The following is a 20,348-nucleotide window of genomic DNA, read 5'->3' as shown; positions in this document are numbered from 1 at the left end:
GGGCAAATTTGCCATGATGCATATGTGATGCTTGACGTGATGGATAGAGATACAACATTAAATGCAAAAAAAGTGCAAAAGTTTGTGATGATGGAAATTTTAGTGTCAAAAAATGATGGAAAAATCACCATGCTACATACTCCCCATTTCCATGATGGTAAAAAAAAGAAATCATAAAACTAAATTGCCATGGATGTAAAGTAAACTTTGTCGTGGCAAAACAAAGGAAATTTGCCATAGTCCGTAAAGTGAATTTGCCATGGGCAAAAAAACTATAATTTCCATGAACGATTGAACTAAAAATGCCATGTATGATAAAGTAAATTTGCCATGCATGTGAAAGTAAATTTTCCATGGCAATGAAGGTAGATTTTGGCATGGCAAAAACATGTAAAAAAGTTGCATGTCAATGAAGGTAAAATTGCCATGGCAAGCAAAAATAAAACTTGCCATGTTCTTAAATTGTAAAATGTTATGAGGATCAAATCACCATGATAAAAATGTATATTAAATTTGCCATGTTACTTAAAAAATAGAATTGCCATGGGTTGTGGAATAAATTTGCAATATAAGTAAGGAAAAAGATAGCCATGTTCCATGTCAACACATTAAGGTTTAAAAGTTGCCATGAGTGTAGACTTTGTTTCATGTACATGGCAAGTGGGAGATTTTTTTTCTATCTAAAGAATATATTGCAATGTCGCACCAGGCATATGGTTTTTTTTCTATCACATGTAAGTACCATTTTAGTAATTTTTGTCATGATAGAAAAAGAGACATGGTTAAAGTTGCCATGGCAATAAAAAGGTAAAATTTTCCATGATACCGAAAATAGACATGGTAAAGTTGCCATGGCACTAAAAAGGTAAAATTTGTCATGATACGAAAAAAAAGAAATTTGCCGTGATATGAAAAAGAGACATGGTTAAAGTTGCCATGGCAATAAAAAGGTAAAATTTGCCATGATACGAAAAAGAGAAATGGTAAAGTTGGCATGGCACTAAAAGGTAAATTTTGCCATGATGCGAATTATTATTATTTTTGCCATGATACGAAAGTGACATGGTTATTGAAACAAAGAAACATGGTAAATTTGACATGGAAATAAAAATGTAAATTTTGCCATGATACGAAGAAAAGAAATTTTCCATGATACGAAAAAGAGACATGGTAATTGAAACAAAGAGACATGGTAAAATTGCCATGGCAATAATAAAGTAAATTTTGCCAGGATACGGAAAAAAGAGAAATTTGCCATGACAAGAAAAAGAGACATGGTAAAGTTGCCATGGCAATAAAAAAACTAATTTTTTGCCATGATAAGAAAAAAAAGGAAATTTGACATGGTAATTGAATTAAACTTGCTGTGGTCCATGAAAATAAGTTTGCCATGTTAGAGAAAATATATGAAAATTATTCTTCAGTAAAATTACAACTTCCCTTGAAGTAGTATTACCATGATACGAGGAATAAAGTTTGCCATGGTCCATGAATTAAAATTACCCATGGTATTAAAAAATGAAACTGCCATGGTGCATGAAGTAAGTTTGCCTACATTACGTGTATGACTATTACAAACAAAAATCTAGAACTTGCCATGGTTTGTAAAGCAGAAATGTGTGCCAAAACTTGCCATGTAAAAATGAATTGGAAGAATGCAATTTTTTGCCATGATGTGTAAAAACGAATCGGAAGAGTGCAAAGTTTTGGCCATGACATAAAAATTGCCATGGCATCACTATACTTCAAATTAATTCACATGGAAAAATTGCTACCATGGGGGGATACAATAGCAAACAATTAATATGGTCATTATCAAAACCTGCAAGTCTAACAAACACACACCATTTTACATTCATTGCAGAAGCCGTATGAACAGAAAAAAGGACATATATTTCTAGCATGAACTCAATTTTTTTTATTTTTTCTAGAATCCATTGTCATGTGGACATAATTTTAGTTACCATTGTATCTCATAGAACCTCAATTCGACAAAATCATTTCTAACAAGTAAAGGTACAGAACAAGGACCGTAGAACAATCAGGTATGTCTCACGAATCACTCTGAAAAAAAATCACGTATGGCAGTAATCTTACCATTTCACATAGCAAAATGGGCTACGGGCAGCCCAGGCAAGGCTGCGTGCGTGATGCAACTTCCGCACGAGGCGTCGGCTCTAGTCAACACGGGGGTTGCGCAGAGGCTTCACGGCGGCGTGGCTCGTGCAGCGTCTGAAGAAGGCAAACATCTGACTGCAGCCTCTGGGGTGGGCTGTGACGGACGGTGACGGGACGCGCCAGACCGGAGCTCCAAGGTGGCGCTCATGGTGGCCAACATACGAGAGAGAGAGAGAGAGAGAAGGTGAGAGAGCTGGAGGAGGAGGAGGGAGCGGAAAGAGGAGGAGAGTGGAACAACACGGGCTGCCTAAATTTGTTGAGAGTTGTTCTTCTTGAAGCAAAAATAGGCTAGTGGTGACCTTTTAAGGAGAAAATAAATAAATTTGGAAAGATTTGCTAACTAGAGAATCCCAAATGAAAAAGAATCTTCGTGCATATGACTTTTGGGGGTCTACTAGAGATGTCCTTACAGCGTGTTTGTTTTCTATCGCTAAACACATTACCTTTTCATCCATGCTTGTTTTACTGGAGCACACACATACGTGCATATGGCTATTAAAATTGGATGTGGGTAGGTTTCAATCGACTTAGACTTACAAGTCCCAGTCGAGTGACTTAACATATAAAAAGAAAAAGGAGATTTTGCATTAATCTTCATGCAAGATCTCATAAAATATAGCATTGACTGAAACATTATTTAGTCTTAGCCGACTGAGATTTAGCAACATCGATTTAAAGTTCATTCATATCATCTGGAGCATCTTGTGGATTCATTGCAAGTTGATCCGAAGATGTACACTTACTTCAACATGTGCCATAGACGGCACATGTCGGGAACATGGTGCGTCATGTCGCGCCGGCACGACGGGCACGACGCCGCCCTGTGGACCATTTGAGGATGCATCCTCTGTGGAACGCGTGCGAGCAGCCGGGCAAAGCCACGACGCCGGCACAGCCGGCCGCCATCTCCTCCATGCAGATCGCGCACTGAGCCGCGCCAGCGCAACCGCCGAGAGTGCCAGAACCAGCCCGTGCCCCGGCGGCCGCGTCCTCGCACGACAGCAGCAGCGCCTTCGGCTCGCTGTACACGCTGGTCACGTGCACGCGCATCCAGACGTCGCACACGTAGCTCCGACGCCGGCGAGCACCCCCGCCGGCCACAACTAGACCATCTTCACGCGCCACGCGGGCGACGATACGGGCGACAAGCCCAGGGGGCACGAGCCGGTCCCAGAGCTCGACGTCGGCGGCACGGTAGCCGTAGTACCCCGCGAGCTGCGGCAGGTCCGTCAGCATCCGGCGGACGGCGGCGCGGCAGGCGGGCTCGCTCCGGAGGACGGCGGGGTCGTGGACGGTGAACCGGCGCGCGGCCGCCTTCTCCTGGCGCCTCGCGTTGGCGGCCTTGCGGTGGCCCTGCCGCAGGGTGGTCCCGCCCACGAGGTGCGTCTTGGTGGACAGGCGCACGGAGCACCGGATGCGCACGACGAGGCACGGGCGCGGCTCGCCGTGTACTGCGCGCGACGGCGTCGCCCTGGCCGTGGCGTGCATCTTGAACCGCGTCATCCTCGAGTGAACTTGCACCGTGGAAGGTGACTCGCGCTGCGATCCCATCGCCATTGTTGGAGCAATGGGGTTTGGGAGGTTTTGGCTGGACGTCGAGGTTGGCACTTGGCAGCATATGAAGCCGGCAGTTCGGTTCGAACTCGGACTCGCGTCCGCGCGCACTGTTCACCAGGCATACCTTGATCGTGACTTCGCGCTCAACGACAACAAAGCACGCTAGATAAACCGGCACGTGCTAGTGGGCCGGCACATTGACCACTTTTTATTCTTTTTTTAGGGCAGACCGGTTTGTATTCAATTCGGTATAGCGTGCTACTACTACAAGTGACTGGACCGACCTTTTTAGAGCTTTAAAAAAACTGGCTAGGAAAACCGGCTAGTGTGCAAACTTTCAAAAATGTGCCAGATTTGAAGAAAATGTTTCTGAAATTTAAAACATGTTGAATATATTTTAAAAATGGTTTAGAATTGTAAAATGTCAATAATTTTTATAAAACAAATGTTCATAAATTTGGAAAACAAATTTCCCCTAATTTCAAAATATTCATGAATTTGGAAAAAATAGCAAACTAAATACGTTCTTGTATTTGGAATTTAAAAAATCACATTTTTGAAAAATGTGTAGTCATTTATAGAAAGTGCTAACAGATAAAAATTATAAAATGGTAAAAAAGAAAAAGTAAAATAAAAAATAACCTGAATATGAGAAAAATAAAAATAAAAACAGAAAAAAGGACAGAAAACCGATCAAACCAGCCGAGAAAAAAGAAAAGAAAAAGCATGCACTTGGCCGGCTCATATAACGTCTCGGTGTATGCCTTTTATTGACTGCCAACGCGCTACATACGGAATAGGATTTAAGGAGGGCTCATATTTAGCACATGATGCGCTGGTGAACTAGCCAGCGCGCACCCCCTCCCTTCCAGTACGCCCTATTGAGCCAGCTCAAGAGCAGGGCAGCAAGCCCCCTGTTTTTCTGTTTTGTTTTTTTTGCCTCGTAATTTTATTCCAAAAGCAACCAAATTTAAATAAAATTACAAAAAAATTCTGGAAATAAAAAAACTTTGGATTAAAAAAAGTTCATGATTTTGGAAAAATGTTCCCGTATAGAAAGAATGTTTATGAATTTGAACAATTTTTTTTGAATTAAGAAAATCTTCATGAATTTTTTAAACATGTTCACAAAATTCAAATATGATCGTGAATTACAAAAATAGTTCAATGATTCAAAAAAAAAGATCGTTGTTTCAAAAAAATTAAGCATTTAAAAATATATACATCGATCTCAAAAAAATTTATTGATTTAAAAAATATTCGCCGATTCATTAAATCTTAATGGATTCAAAATATGTTGTCTGATTGAAAAGAAAGTTCACAATTTTAAAAAGTTTCATAAGTTTAAAAAAATTCACACTTTAAAAAATGTTCACAAAATTTCATTTTTTCCGAAGATGTTTGCCAATTTCAAAAATGTTTTCGGTTTTAGAAACAATTAAAAGGAAAAAATGAAATATAAAGAAAGAAAAATTAGAAGGAAAAAAAATAAACCGGTTCTTTGAAAGCCGAGTGGGAGAAAACCAGACTGGGCCAGCCCATGCTGTGGACGTGGGTATGCGACTATGCGTTAGGTCGCTAGACAACGACCTACACGCTGAATAGGAATGGCGGATTTGCGTGCCTAATCACTGACGTTGATGCTAATTTTTCTCACCTTTGGTGTTGGTCGAGCGCACCGAACTAGTTAAATGGGCCCGCCGCATTTTGGCACATAGACTGCAATGTAGCGACCACTAGACTTAGGACTGGTTGTCTCCTAAAAGCTGGTATTTTTTGTGTCTCAGTTTACTGATTGTTTAGAAAAGATCCCTAAACTCCAAACGAGGAAGGGATGAGCCTCGACATCTCAACGAGAAGTGGTTCAATGACGCGGAGTTTACACTTTGATGAAGTCGTAAGTACCCCCCCCCCTCCCAAGGTAGTGATACTAGTCACATCGGCACCCTTCGGCACGAAGGCATCCGTGACGATGTCACGCTTGGCAAGCGCACTCAGCGACATTGACATAAAATGGGTGCATTGACTCTGCCCTCCTCCTTCTCCCTTCCTATAGGAGGATGTCAAGGTCAGCGTCGATGATGTAGAGAGAGAGAGAGAGAGGTGAGGTGGACGATGATGTGGCGAGGTCAACAATCAAAATCAAACCACATCGGTGCAAAAACCATCCAAAGCAACCCAAGAGGCGAAAGATATCTAGTTTCATAATTGAGAAAATAAGTTTTTCACTTAACGAATCATTTCTAACTACTGATAAGGTTGAGGGATAAAAAATATACTTTTTTTCGAAAAGTATTGAGTGTTTTTTTAGAACCAAGTGGTATGATTTTTCTTTGGGAAGAAATTCCTTATCTATTCATAATCAATCATGATAATACAAAAAAAATCAGGGTGAAAAATGACAACCATGTCCATGGATCACCTAGCTACGACTAAAATCACTGGAGCAAGCCCTGTTGGAAATATGCCCTAGAGGCAATAATAAATTAGTTATTATTATATTATATTTCATTGTTCATGATAGTCGTTTATTATCCATGCTAGAATTGTATTGATAGGAAACTCAGATACATGTATGGATACATAGACAACACCATGTCCCTAGTAAGCCTCTAGTTGACTAGCTCGTTGATCAATAGATGGTTACAGTTTCCTGACCATGGACATTGGATGTCGCTGATAATGGGATCACATCATTAGGAGAATGATGTGATGGACAAGACCCAATCCTAAGCCTAACACAAGATCGTGTAGTTCGTATGCTAAAGCTTTTCTAATGTCAAGTATCATTTCCTTAGACCATGAGATTGTGCAACTCCCGGATACCGTAGGAGTGCTTTGGGTGTGCCAAACGTCACAATGTAAATGGGTGGCTATAAAGGTTCACTACAGGTATCTCCTAAAGTGTCTATTGGGTTGGTGCGAATCGAGACTGGGATTTTTCACTCCGTGTAAACGGAGAGGTATCTCTGGGCCCACTCGGTAGGACATCATCATAATGTGCGCAATGTGACCAAGGAGTTGATCACGGGATGATGTGTTACGGAACGAGTACAGAGACTTGCCGGTAACGAGATTGAACAAGGTATCGGATACCGACGATCGAATCTCGGGCAAGTACAATACCGCTGGACAAAGGGAATTGTATACGGGATTGATTGAATCCTTGACATCGTGGTTCATCCGATGAGATCATCGTGGAGCATGTGGGAGCCAACATGGGTATCCAGATCCCGCTGTTGGTTATTGACCGGAGAGATGTCTCGGCCATGTCTGCATGGTTCCCGAACCCGTAGGGTCTACACACTTAAGGTTCGGTGACGCTAGAGTTGTTATGGGAAATAGTATGTGGTTACCGAAGGTTGTTCGGAGTCCCGGATGAGATCCCGGACATGACGAGGAGCTCCGGAATGGTCCGGAGGTGAAGATCGGTATATTGGACGAAGGGTATTGGAGTCCGGAATTGTTCCGGGGGTACCAGGTGATGACCAGCGTGTCCGAAAGGGGTTTCGGAGGCCCCGACAAGCGTTGGGGGGCCTTATGGGCCAAGGGGAGAGGGCACATCAGCCCACTAAGGGGCTGAGCGCCCCTCCCACCCCATCTCATGTAACCAGGAGAGGTGGGGGCGCCACCCCTAGGGCAGCCGCCCCTCCCGGCTTGGGGGGCAAGTTTCCTAGGGGGTGGGGGCGCCCAAACCCATCTAGGGTTTCCCCTGTGGCCGCCGCCCCCCCCTAGGGAACCCTAGGGAGCCTCCCCCTCCTCCCTTCCCCCTATATATAGTGAGGTTGAGAGAGGGCAGCCGCACCCTTCCCCTGGCGCAGCCCTCTTCCTCCTCCAACACCTCATCCTCCTCCGTAGTGCTTGGCGAAGCCCTGCCGGAGAACCACGAGCTCCATCACCATCACGCCGTCGTGCTGTCGGAGTTTTCCCTCAACTTCTCCTCTCACCTTGCTGGATCAAGAAGGAGGAGACGTCTCCCAACCGTACGTGTGTTGAACGCGGAGGTGCCATCCGTTCGGCACTAGGATCATCGGTGATTTGGATCACGACGAGTACGAGTCCATCAACCCCGTTCACTTGAACGCTTCCGCTTAGCGATCTACAAGGATATGTAGATGCACTCTCCTTCCCTCGTTGCTAGATTACTCCATAGATTGATCTTGGTGATGCGTAGAAAATTTTGAATTTCTGCTACGTTCCCCAACAGTGGCATCATGAGCTAGGTCTATGCGTAGTTTCTATGCACGAGTAGAACACAAAGCAGTTGTGGGCGTCGATATTGCCAATTTACTTGCCATTACTAGTCTTATCTTGATTCGGCGGCATCGTGGGATGAAGCGGCCCGGACCGACCTTACAGTACGCTTACGTGAGACTGGTTCCACCGACTGACATGCACTAGTTGCATAAGGTGGCTAGCGGGTGTCTGTCTCTCCCACTTTAGTCGGATCGGATTCTATGAAAAGGGTCCTTATGAAGGGTAAATAGAAATTGGCATATCACGTTGTGGTTTTCGCGTAGGTAAGAAACGTTCTTGCTAGAAACCTATAGCAGCCACGTAAAAACTTGCAACAACAATTAGAGGACGTCTAACTTGTTTTTGCAGCATATGCCTTGTGATGTGATATGGCCAAAAGGATGTGACGAATGATATATGTGATGTATGAGATTGATCATGTTCTTGGATAGGAATCACGACTTGCATGTCGATGAGTATGACAACCGGCAGGAGCCATAGGAGTTGTCTTAATTTATTTATGACCTGCGTGTTAACATAAACGTCATGTAATTACTTTACTTTATTACTAAAGCGTTAGCCATAGTAGTAGAAGTAATAGATGACGAGAAAACTTCAAGAAGACACGATGATGGAGATCATGGTGTCATGCCGGTGACAACGATGATCATGGAGCCCCGAAGATGGAGATCAAAAGGAGCAAAATGATATTGGCCATATCATGTCACCATTTGATTGCATGTGATGTTTATCATGTTTTACATCTTATTTGTTTAGAACGACGGTAGCTTAAATAAGATGATCCCTAGTAATAATTTCAAGAAAAGTGTTCCCCCTAACTGTGCACCGTTGCGAAGGTTCGTTGTTTCGAAGCACCACGTGATGATCGGGTGTGATAGATTCTAACGTTCGAATACAACGGGTGTAAGCCAGATTTACACACGCAATACACTTAGGTTGACTTGACGAGCCTAGCATGTACAGGCATGGCCTCGGAACACGGAAGACCGAAAGGTCGAGCCTGAGTCATATAGAAGATACGATCAACATGAAGATGTTCACCGATGTTGACTAGTCCGTCTCATGTGATGATCGGACACGGCCTAGTTGACTCGGATCATGTTTCACTTAGATGACTAGAGGGATGTCTATCTGAGTGGGAGTTCATTAAATAATTTGATTAGATGAACTCAATTATCATGAACATAGTCTAAATTGTCTTCGCAGATATGTTGTAGATAAATAGCTCGCGTTGTAGCTCCCTGTTTCAATACGTTCCTACAGAAAGATTAAGTTGAAAGATATTGTAAGCAATGATGCGGACTAGGTCCATAGTCCGAGGAGTGTCCTCACTACTACACAGAAGGCTTACGTCTTTGATGCACCGCTTGATGTGCAAACTCCTACAACGTTGTCTGTGGATGTTGTGAACACCTGACAGACACATCCTGATGACTACTTGATAGTTTAGTGCACCATACTTTACGGCTTAGAATCGGGATTGCAATGATGTTTTGAACGCCATAAGACATATAAGATGTTCCAAGAGCTGAAATTGGGATTTCAGGCTCATGCCCGTGTTGAGAGGTGTGAGACCTCTGACAAGTTTTTTAGCCAACAAGATGGAGGAGAATAGCTCAACTAGTGAGCATGTGCTCAGAATGTCTGGGTGCTACAATCACTTAAATCAAGTGGGAGTTAAACTTCCAGATAAGATAATGATTGATAGAATTCTCTAGCCACTATCACTAAGCTACTAGATCTTCATGATGAACTATGACATGCAAGGGATGGAGTTGATCCCAAAGCTGTTCGCGGTGCTTAAGACCGCAAAAAGTAGAAATCAAGAAGGAGCATCAAGTGTTGATGGTTTAACAAGACCACTGGTTTCAAGAAGGGCAAGGGCTAGAAGGGAAACTTCATGGATGGCAAACCAGTTGCCGCTCCAGTGAAGGAACCCAAGGTTGAACCCAAACCCGAGACTAAGTGCTTCTATTGTAAGGGGAACGATCACTGGTAGCGGAATTACCCCAAATGCATGGTAGATAAGAAGGCTGGAAACTTCAACAAAGTATATACGTGTTATTAATGTGTACCTCACTAGTACTCCTGGTAGCACCTGGGTATTGGATACCGGTTCAGTTACTATTATTGGTAACTTGAAGCAAAAGCTACGGACTAAACGGAGACTGGCTAAGGGTGAGGTGACGATGTGTGGTGGAAGTGTTTCCAAAGTTGATGAGATCACCATCGCACGCTCCATCTGCCTTTGGGATTAGTATTGAACCTAGATAAATGTTATCAGGTGTCTACGTTGAGAATGAATATGATTAGATCATGTTCATTGCAATACGGTTATTCATTTAAATTAGAGAGTAATGGTTATTCTGTTTACATGAATAATACCTTTCATGGTCATGCACCCTATGTGAATGGTTCATTGAATCTCGGTCGTGGTAATACACATGTTCATGCCAAAAGATGTAGAGTTAATAATGATAGTACCACTTTCTTGTGGCACTGCCGCTTAGGTCATATTGGCATAAGATGCATGAAGAAACTCCATATCGATGGATGTTTGGAGTCACTTGATTTTGAATCACTTGACACATGCGAGCCATGCCTCATGTGCAGGATGACTAAGACCCCGTTTTCAGGTACAATGAAACGGGCAAGTGACTTGTTGGAAATCATACATGCTGATGCGTGTGATCCAATGAGAATTGAAGCGTGCGGTGGATATCGCTATTTTCTCATCTTCACTGACGATTTGGGTAGATATAGGTATATCTACTTAATGAAGCACAAGTCTGAAACATTTGAAAAGTTCAAGCGATTTCAGAGTGAAGTTAAGAATCATCATAACAATAAGATCATGTTCCTACGATCTGATCAAAAGGGGATTTTCTGAGTTATGAGTTTGGCAATCACTTAAGACATTGTGGAATTGTTTCACAGTTGAAGCCACTTGGAACACCACAAGGTAATGGTGTATCCGGACGTCGTAATCGAACACTATGAGATATGGTGCGATCTATGATGTCTCTTATCAATCTACCGTTTTCATTTTGAGGTTATGCGTTAGAGACAGCTGCATTCACTTTAGATAGGACACCATCTAAGTCTGTTGAGACGACGCCGTATGAACATTGGTTTGGCAAGAAACCAAAGTTGTTGTTTCTTAATGTTTGGGGCTGCGATGCTTAAGGCTTCAGCCGGAGAAGCTCGAACCCAAAGCGGACAAACACATCTTCATAGGATACCCAATGGTGACAGTTGGGTACACCTTCTATCTCAGATCCGAGGGCAAATTGTTTGTCGCTAAGAACGGGTCCTTTCTCAAGAAGGAGTTTCTCTCGAAAGAATTGAGTGGGAGGAAGATAGAACTTGATGAGGTTGTCGAACTTTTATTTCAACCAGAAAGTGATGCAACACAGAAAGATGTTTTCTGTGGCGCCTACATCTGTTGAATAGGAAGTTAATGATAGTGATCATGAAGCTTCGGATCAAGTTGCTATCGAACCTCGTAGGTCGACAAGGATATGTACTACTCCTGAGTGGTACGGTAATCCTATCTTAGATATCATGTTGTTAGACAACAATGAACCTACGAGCTATGGAGAAGCGATGGTGGGCCCGTATTCCGACAAATGGTTAGAATCCATGAAATCCGAGATAGGATCCATATATCAGAACAAAGTATGGACTTTGGTGGACTTGCCCGATGATCGGCAAGCCATTGAGATAAATGGATCTTTAAGAAGAAGACGGACGTGGGCGGTAATGTTACCGTCTATGAAGCTCGACTTGTGGCAAAGAGTCTTTTCACAAGTTCAAGAAGTTGACTACGATGAGAATTTCTCACCCGTAGCGATGCTTAAGTCCATCGGAATCATGTTAGCATTAGCTGTATTTTTCGATTATGAAATCTTACATATGGATGTCAAAACAAGTTTTCTTACCAGTTTTCGTAAGAAAAGTTGTATGTGATACAATAAAAGGTTTTGACGATCCTAAGGATGCTAAAAGGTATGCTGGCTCCAGCAATCCTTCTATGGACTAGAGCAATCATCTCAGAATCGGAATATATGTTTTGATGGAGTGATCCAAGCTTTTAGGTTTATACAATGTTTGCTAGAAACTTGTATTTACAAGAAAGTGAGTGGGAGCACTACAACATTTGTGATAAGTATATGTGGATGACATATTGCTGATTCGAAATAATGTAGAATTTCTGGAAAGCATAAACGGTTGTTTGAAGAGTGTTTTTCAAAGGAAGACCTGGATAAAGCTGCTTACAAATTGGGCATCAAGATCTATAGAGATAGATCATGACGCCTGATGATACTTTCAAAGAACGCACACCTTGACATGTTTTTGAAGGAGTTCAAAATAGATCAGTCAAAGAAGGGGTTCTTACCTGAGTTGTAAGGTGTGAAGTTGAGTAAGACTCAAAGCTTGAACACGGCAGAAGAAAGAGGAAGGACGAAGGTCGTCCCCCATGCTTTTGTCATAGGCTCTATACGGTATGCCATTCTAAGTACCGCCGTCATCGCCTCTCCCTCACCAGAATTGAGCAAACCTTGTTGTAATAGATAGTCCAGAAGTCGTTGTGCTAAGACCCCATAGACCAACACACCAGAGCAGTAACCATCATCAATGAAGAGAGTCGTAGATTGAAAGGATACGCATTTTAACATGCAGACGAAGACTAGATCCAAACAGATCCATCAAAGATCGACACCAATCAAATGACGTGAGATATGATGGAGAAACAACGCCACACGTCATCCAACAATTCTGGACGCACCATTGGGACGGAGAGGAAATGTGAGATATTCTTCCTACTTAGAGACATCCTTGCAACCACATAGCCTCAGCGAAGATGCCAAACCTAATAAGAACAAGAGTGGGGTCCCTCCGTCGGAGGACGGAGGTCCTCTGCACCTCCACAGCCTAAAGGTCATCGGAGGAGGAGGAAACCTAATCACCTACGAGTCTCTTCTTAGGGGGGGGGGGTGAATTTCTGAGAGTGAAACATGATCACATGACCAAAAACATGAAACTATCTCAGGAATAACAATGTTTACACATCTTTCTTCTCGTATTGCAAATATTTAACCTCAGTTTGAGTCAATCTATACCTACTAATAAAGTAACGTGCGTTTCTCCGATTTTTTGATCGGTTCACTGTTGAAAAAGGTTATTTTCTATCCTGGGTGGAACTTAATTTTTATGCGTCCCTCTGCTTTTTTTTTGAGCATCAGTACAGACACAAGCGCTCATATACACGCGCATACACTCACCCCTATGAACGCACACACGCACACCCTACCCCTATGAGCACCTCCGAGAGACTGAGCCGGCATATCATCTTGAGATTTACGAAGTCACCGTAGGCGCCTCGTCGTCGACGGGAACGTCTCCTCCCACTGAAAGCGCATCGCCGGAAATTCTGAAATAAATCCAGAAATAATGCGAGCACCAGGATTTGAACCCTGGTGGGTTGGGGATACCACTGTCCACCTAACCAACTCAACCACAGGTTGATTCGCATGCGTCCCTCTGCTAGAAAAGAATAAACGGTTTGTCTAGAATTTTGTATGTGGGCCTTGCGCATTGTGGCCTAGTGAAGCCAGCCCGCATTATTTCTTGCCCACACAACAGGGAAAACCCAACTTGTCGCCTGCTGGGGCAAATAGTCGGAGCTTGGCACAGGGGCGCGGAGGACTAGACCGGCCCGTTTTTGTTGTTTTATGTGTTGTGTTTCTATTTTTTTCTGTTCGTTTCTTCTTTTTTTTCCTGTTTTTTTCTACTCCAAGTCTATTATTGTTTTTCGGTTTTCCATAAATATAAATTTTCAAAAAAATGTTCAGAATTTCAATATTTATTCAATTTTTTTGAAAAATGTCCAGAATTCCAAAATATTGTTTCTGTTTTGAAAAATGACAGGAACTTTAAATTTTGTTATAGATTCCAAATTTGTTCAAAATTCAGCAAATGCTTCCATTTTTTAAAAAATATATGAGTTTTATGAAATTGGTTGAGATTCCCCAAAAAATGCATTTTAAAAAGTGTACAAAATTTGAAGAATATTCTTGTTTTAGGGAAATTTTCACCAAATCAAAAATAAATTTTGCGTTTACAAAAACACATCTTCTAAAATTGATCTGAATGTTCAAAACATGTTCTCCTTTCCAAAAAATGTTCAAAAATTTAAAATATGTTCTGTTTTTAATAAAAGGTTCATTTTTTCCAAAAATGTTTGTGAATTTCAAAAAATGTTTGTGTTTTTCTGAAAGTGTACGAATTTTCAAAAAAAGCTATTCACATTACTAAAAACTGTTTGGAATCTCGAAAATTGTTCATGTTTCCAAGAATAGTTGGTAATTCATAACAATTATTATTTTTTGAAAATTTTGAAAAAAAACAAAAAAGAAGAACAAAAGGTGTTTCAAATATGAGTACGTTCTTAAACATTCGAGCTGGCCTTTGGTTTTAGCAAGGCGTGTTTGTTCGAGTGGCTAGCAGCACCTAGTTGGGTCTTTAAGGTCATGAGTTCGATCCTTCAACGCGTCATTCTTCTTGGATTTTTACTCGCGACTTACAAATACAAGTCGTTTCGGTGCCTGCTAGTGTGCTGGCCCAAACGCAAACCGTTGTGCGTCCCAAGTGCTATTTGACGCAACTAGTGTCAAATACTAGCTCCCACTCCGTTGGCACACACACAAAAAAAATTGCTCTGTCGCCCAGGCTGTATTCGGCCTGAGTCGCACTCCGCTGCTATTCCTGCTCCACATCCAGACCATCGATCCTCGCCGAGTGAGGCAAAATGTTTTGCGGCCATAAGGAATCGAATTTGCGATGTCCCGTCTAGTTCCTCAGGCGGATGCCAACTGAGCTTAGTCGGTCTTGTTACGTGTTACGTAAAAATGGCTGGTCCACCTATTAAATATATGTGTTGATTTTGTTCCGTCCGGTCCGCATGTAGTTTCCGGATTTTTTTTTCCGTTTATCCCCCGGGTGGGCGGAATGGGCCTACCACACATTTCTTTTTTTTTATCAGACTAACGAGCAGCAAAAAATTTACACCGCGAGGGGATTGAACCATGGACCTTCCCTATTATGATGATAAACAAAACCACTATCTTGCAATTATGATACCAATAGCCTCACCTTGGGACCTTATATTAAAATGCCACCAATTTTTATATCACCAGCTTGTCTGAAAATAAGGTGGTTGTCTGGAATAAATGAGTTGTCTCGAGAATTATGTGCAAAATTAGGGACCCATATTTATTGTCTGTGGTAACTTGCACATGCCAATGAAATAGAATATCCTGGTTTGGCTTAAAAAACTGTGGGCAGGTGAACGCTAAAATAAAGAGAATTGACCTTGATAAAAAAAAAGAAACATTCATGTTTGGTTATGCGCAACGATTAGTAGTCCATCCGATTATGCCGTCAGAGTGGTCGAAGCAAGATTGTTGCGCAGCCACCAGATGAGGAGCCAACCGCAACCCCAAGACGAAGCAGACCCAAAGGAAAAAAAGCATGAGTTGAGTGGTCGTTGTCACGCCGATCAAGCCCACCACTATCAAGATCTTGTGGGCCAAACATGTCCGTGAGAAGATCACAACTCCTCGCTCTGTCGCCTACCGCAACCAAGACCGTGTTTTATGGAAACACCGATTATCTCTTCTGACCTTTGCAATGCATAGGCATATGTGCTAATAGTCTTTTATAACAATGAAAATGCACACATAGTTCGGTCCGCATGATGGAACAAAATGTCTCAAGCGTTCGTCCAAGATGGAACAAAGATGCCTTTTTGTCGTCTTCTTTGAACTCGAAACGAAGATGCTTATTTTAGTACTAGCATATAAAGAACAGTAGCTACTCGAACAGTTTAATCGAGTAGCAAGTATAGCAACCAAGTAGCAAGCGAAGCCTATGCCGCTATGGTGCGGCCGCCGTCGACGTAGATGACCTGCCCGGTGACGTAGGACGCGGCCGGCATGCACAGGAACGTGACGAGCGACGCAACCTCCTCCGGCTCGCCCATGCGGCCCAGCGCGACGCGCTCGTTCTCCTTCTTCCCCATCGCCAGCAACGCCTCCATGTCAACCTCGATGCCGCTGCTCTGGAGGATGTCGCTCCGGATGCCCCCCGGCGCGACGCAGTTCACGCGGATGCCGTCGCTCGCCCACTCGACGGCGAGGTTGCGGCTGAGCTGGTTCATGGCCGCCTTGGTCGCCGAGTACACCGACAGCACCGGGTACGCGATGGCCGAGGCGACGGAGGAGATGTTCACCATGCTGCCGCCCCCGGCGGCGACGAGGAGCGGGTGCGCGAGTTGCGCGAGGTGGAAGCAGGACTCGAGGTTGGTGGCCATGAGCCGGGCGTAGTCCTCCGCCGTGCTCTGCGTGGCCGGCATGAAGAAGGTCTGCCCGGCGTTGTTGACGAGGATGTCCAGCTTGCCGCCCAGCTCGGCGCGGGCCGTGGCCATGAGCGCCTCCCGGTCGCCGCGCACGGACACGTCGCAGGCGGAGGCCGTGACGCGCCCGCTCAGGCGCCCCGCGTCGGCGTCGGCGGCCCACCCGCGCAGCCGCTCCTGCACGTCGGCGTCGCTCCGGGCGCATGTGTGCACCCGGACGCCGAACCCCGCGAGCTCCTCCACGATCGCGCGCCTGCGCCATGCATGGTACGCAAGTGAGCGTGTCAGCGTGTGCGATCAGTCACAAAACTAGCGGCATGAAAGAAAGATGCATGCAGGGGCAGGGCGTACCCGATTCCTTTGGTTCCGCCGGTGACGAGGGCCGTCTTGCCGGCGAGGCTCCACCGCTCCTCTCTGCTTGCTGCTGCTGCTGCCATCGCCGGTCGATCGGTGTGTTCTTGGAACTAGCTAGTGAACGATGTGGCAGGTTGGCCTTGGCCCTTGCTACTTAAATCTTCTTTGGAAGCTCTGCTGCCCACTATGACGACTTGGTAGCAGCTGGCAGGAGTGCAGAACCGCAGATGCTTCCTCGGCGATTCCTTGTTTTCGACGATGCGCACGGAGCATTACTCGCGCAGGCGGTGGCCGGACGGCCGGCTCATGTCACGCATCATGTCACGTTACCATGTTTTCGGCCCTGGATTTCGACTCCTCGTCCGCAGTAGCAAGTCCAGTGGGTGGGCTTCATAGGGCTCTAGCCTACCCTTCAAAAAATGATTTTTTTTTCTAATACTACTCTTAAAGAACACGACAATGGTGTTCACCCTCCGTCAGCCCTTGTGTTCAAGGATCTCTGAGCTAACTGGGTCATGCGCAATGGAAGGGGTCCGGGGGAAGGCCGTAGCCAGCACGGTGGCCGCAGAGGTGGCCGTGCTGGGGAGCGCTCAAGTGGCCGTTCTGAGGAGGGAAGAGATATCATGACAGAGAGACAGGTGCACGGATCAGCCCAGGATTATGACCCAAGCAAGGCGGCTAGCGACGCAGAGATGGAGGACTGGAGCAGGAAGAGGAACGCGGGAGCCGAGCTAGGAGCCAAACACCCCATGTCTCGTCAGAATCCAGAAACGGCACCTGCAGATGCTAACTCACTTGCGATTGTGCCTGCGGGTATAACTGCAGTCAGCCCCCCACCGCACAGGGACTTGAAGAGAACCAAGAAGGCGGGAGAAGACTCAGAATTGTCAGCATCAACTGTGAAGAATTTGGCGGGCTCCTTCGAGGAGCACCGCCGGGTCCAATGAGTGTTTTATGCTGGAACTGTCGGGGCGTGGGTAAAGCCGCGACAGTTCGAGAGGTTCGCGAGTTTGCGAACAAATTTACCCCTACCCTCTTATGTATCGTCGAAACTCAGATAGAAGGCTCGAGGGTAGAATTGCTAGCTGGTACATTTGGTTATGACAATAGTTTTGCAATTGACAGTCGTGGTAGAAGCGGAGGAATTGGTATTTTTTGGAACAATGAAATAAAAGTTGAGATTCTTGGTTATTCGGATTACCATATAGATTGCTCTATTGAGGAGGATGGGCTCGATCCTTGGAGAGCCACGGTAGTGTATGGCGAAGCACAAACCCACCTACGCTATAAAACATGGGACACCTTGAAAAACATTAGCTCTTCATGCAACCTCCCTTGGCTTTGCCTTGGTGATTTCAATGAAGTTTTGCGTCCCGAGGAGCATGAGGGAGCGGGACAACGGAGCAATGCACAGATACAGAGTTTTCGGGAGGCAGTAGATGTGTGCATGTTGCTGGACATCGGCTATAATGGCCGTTTTTGGACTTTTGAAAAGAAGGTGAGGGGAGGATCCTACACTAGGGTCCAACTGGATCGTGCGCTGGTCAGTGGTGATTGGCGAGCAAGGTTTCCATTAGCAGATTTGACACACTTGACGGCGGTAACTTCTGATCACTGTCCAATTTTAATGAGCCTAAACAGAGTTCAGCAAAGCAGTTGGAAGCAGAAACCCTTCAGGTATGAAGTCATGTGGGAAGGGCATGAAACCTGGAGCGATACAATTACATCTGCATGGACGGGAGGCGGAGTTAGTAATGGAGCAGACGGCTTACAAACTAAGCTTCAGGCGATATCACTTGATTTGGGGCGCTGGAATAATGAGACGTTCGGTAATGTGCGGAAAGAAATTAAAAAGCTAAAAGGGGAGCTGGAGAAACTTCGGTCGGACCCAAGCAGAACTGCGCCTAGTCATGCTGGGCTGAAGATCAATGAAAATCTAGTAGAGCTTTATCATAGGGAAGAAATCTTATGGAGGCAGCGGTCCAGGGTTGAGTGGCTCTCGGCGGGTGACAGGAACACGAAGTTTTTTCACTTGAGAGCAAGCATTAGGAGGAAGAAAAATATGATTAAGGCTCTACAAAACTCTCTGGGGACTCTAACTGATGACCCAGAGGAACTCAAAGCAATGGTGCACGATTTCTATAAATCTCTATATACTTCGGAGGGAGTAAGCAACATGGAAACGGTTCTAAATTGTGTACCAACTAAGGTAACAACAGAGATGAACAATCTTCTCGGTGCACCATACAGGGAGGAAGAAGTTAAGACAGCCCTCTTTCAGATGTTTCCAACCAAAGCGCCCGGCCCCGATGGCTTTCCAACTCATTTCTATCAACATCATTGGGAGCTCTGTGGCGCTGAGGTGACGGAGGTTGTGCTAATGATAATTCGGGGAGAGGAGAGTGTAGAAAGTATTAATGATACTGTTTTGGTTCTCATCCCTAAGGTAATGAATCCATCTTTGCTAACTCAATTCCGGCCGATTAGTCTATGCAATGTGTTATACAAGATCGCGTCCAAGGTGATTGCAAATAGACTGAAGCATGTTCTCCCAGAGATTATTTCAGAGGAGCAGTCGGCCTTTGTGCCAGGGAGACATATTACAGATAACATCATCAGTGCTTATGAGTGTCTCCACTTTATGAAGCGCAGTAAAGCCAAAGTTAATAGTTTTTGTGCCCTAAAGCTAGATATGATGAAAGCATACGACAGACTAGAGTGGGACTACTTGCAGGTGATAATGATCAAGCTAGGTTTCGCTCCAGCATGGGTACAAATCATCATGAACATGGTGCGGTCAGTATCGTTCTCAGTACTTTTTAATGGTGAGAGACTTGACACTTTTTATCCATCTAGAGGAATTCGGCAGGGAGATCCGATATCCCCATACATCTTTTTAATCGCAGCTGAGGGCCTTTCGTGCCTACTGAAATCCAGTTCTTCGTCGTCTCAGTTAGAAGGAATCAAGGTGGCTCCCACGGCGCCCGTCGTGAACCATCTCCTTTTCGCTGATATAGCCTGCTGATGTTTAAATCGAGTGTTAAAGGGGCTGTTGCAGTATCAAACCTGTTGGAGCAATACTGTTTGGCTTCAGGACAGCGCATAAATCACGAGAAATCATCTATCTTTTTCAGTAGAGGCTGCCTGCAGGGTATGAGAGAAAGCATCAAAACCACTTTGAATGTCCAGAATGAATCCCTCAGCGACAGGTATTTGGGTATGCCTACGGACGTGGGGCACTCAAAGAATGGCACTTTCAGATACTTGCGAGGCCGAGTATGGGAAAAGATCAGAGGTTGGATGGAAAAAAATTTGTCGGCTGCGGGAAAGGAAGTACTTATCAAGTCAGTTGCGCAGTCCATACCGGTGTTTTCTATGTCATGCTTCCGCCTGCCAAGGGGTTTATGCGAGAGTATCACTTCCATGATCAGGCAATTTTGGTGGGGGAGTAAGCAAGGGAAGCGTAAGCCAAGCTGGGTATCCTGGGACGAGATGATTAAGCCTAAACATCTCGGTGGCCTTGGTTTTAGGGACTTGGAAATTTTTAACTTGGCCCTACTGTCCAAACAGGCATGGCTTCTGCTCC

The 20,348-nt window shown here is 44.6% G+C and overlaps 1 protein-coding gene across 1 annotated transcript; it reads right to left on the bottom strand.

Moving 5' to 3' along the window:
• Positions 1–15,785: 15,785 nt before the first annotated feature.
• On the bottom strand, positions 15,786–17,043 carry LOC125549065 (noroxomaritidine/norcraugsodine reductase-like). The gene is made up of 2 exons (XM_048712557.1): positions 16,760–17,043; positions 15,786–16,661 (listed from the first exon to the last, which is right to left on the bottom strand). The coding sequence occupies exons 1-2, from the start codon at positions 16,843–16,845 to the stop codon at positions 15,923–15,925; spliced, it is 825 nt and encodes a 274-aa protein (XP_048568514.1). The 5' UTR covers positions 16,846–17,043; the 3' UTR covers positions 15,786–15,922.
• Positions 17,044–20,348: the final 3,305 nt, after the last annotated feature.

This window comes from Triticum urartu, chromosome 3 (genome assembly GCF_003073215.2).
Source record: "Triticum urartu cultivar G1812 chromosome 3, Tu2.1, whole genome shotgun sequence".
NCBI classification, from domain to species: domain Eukaryota; kingdom Viridiplantae; phylum Streptophyta; class Magnoliopsida; order Poales; family Poaceae; genus Triticum; species Triticum urartu.
This window is presented reverse-complemented; position numbering and strand designations above follow the sequence as displayed.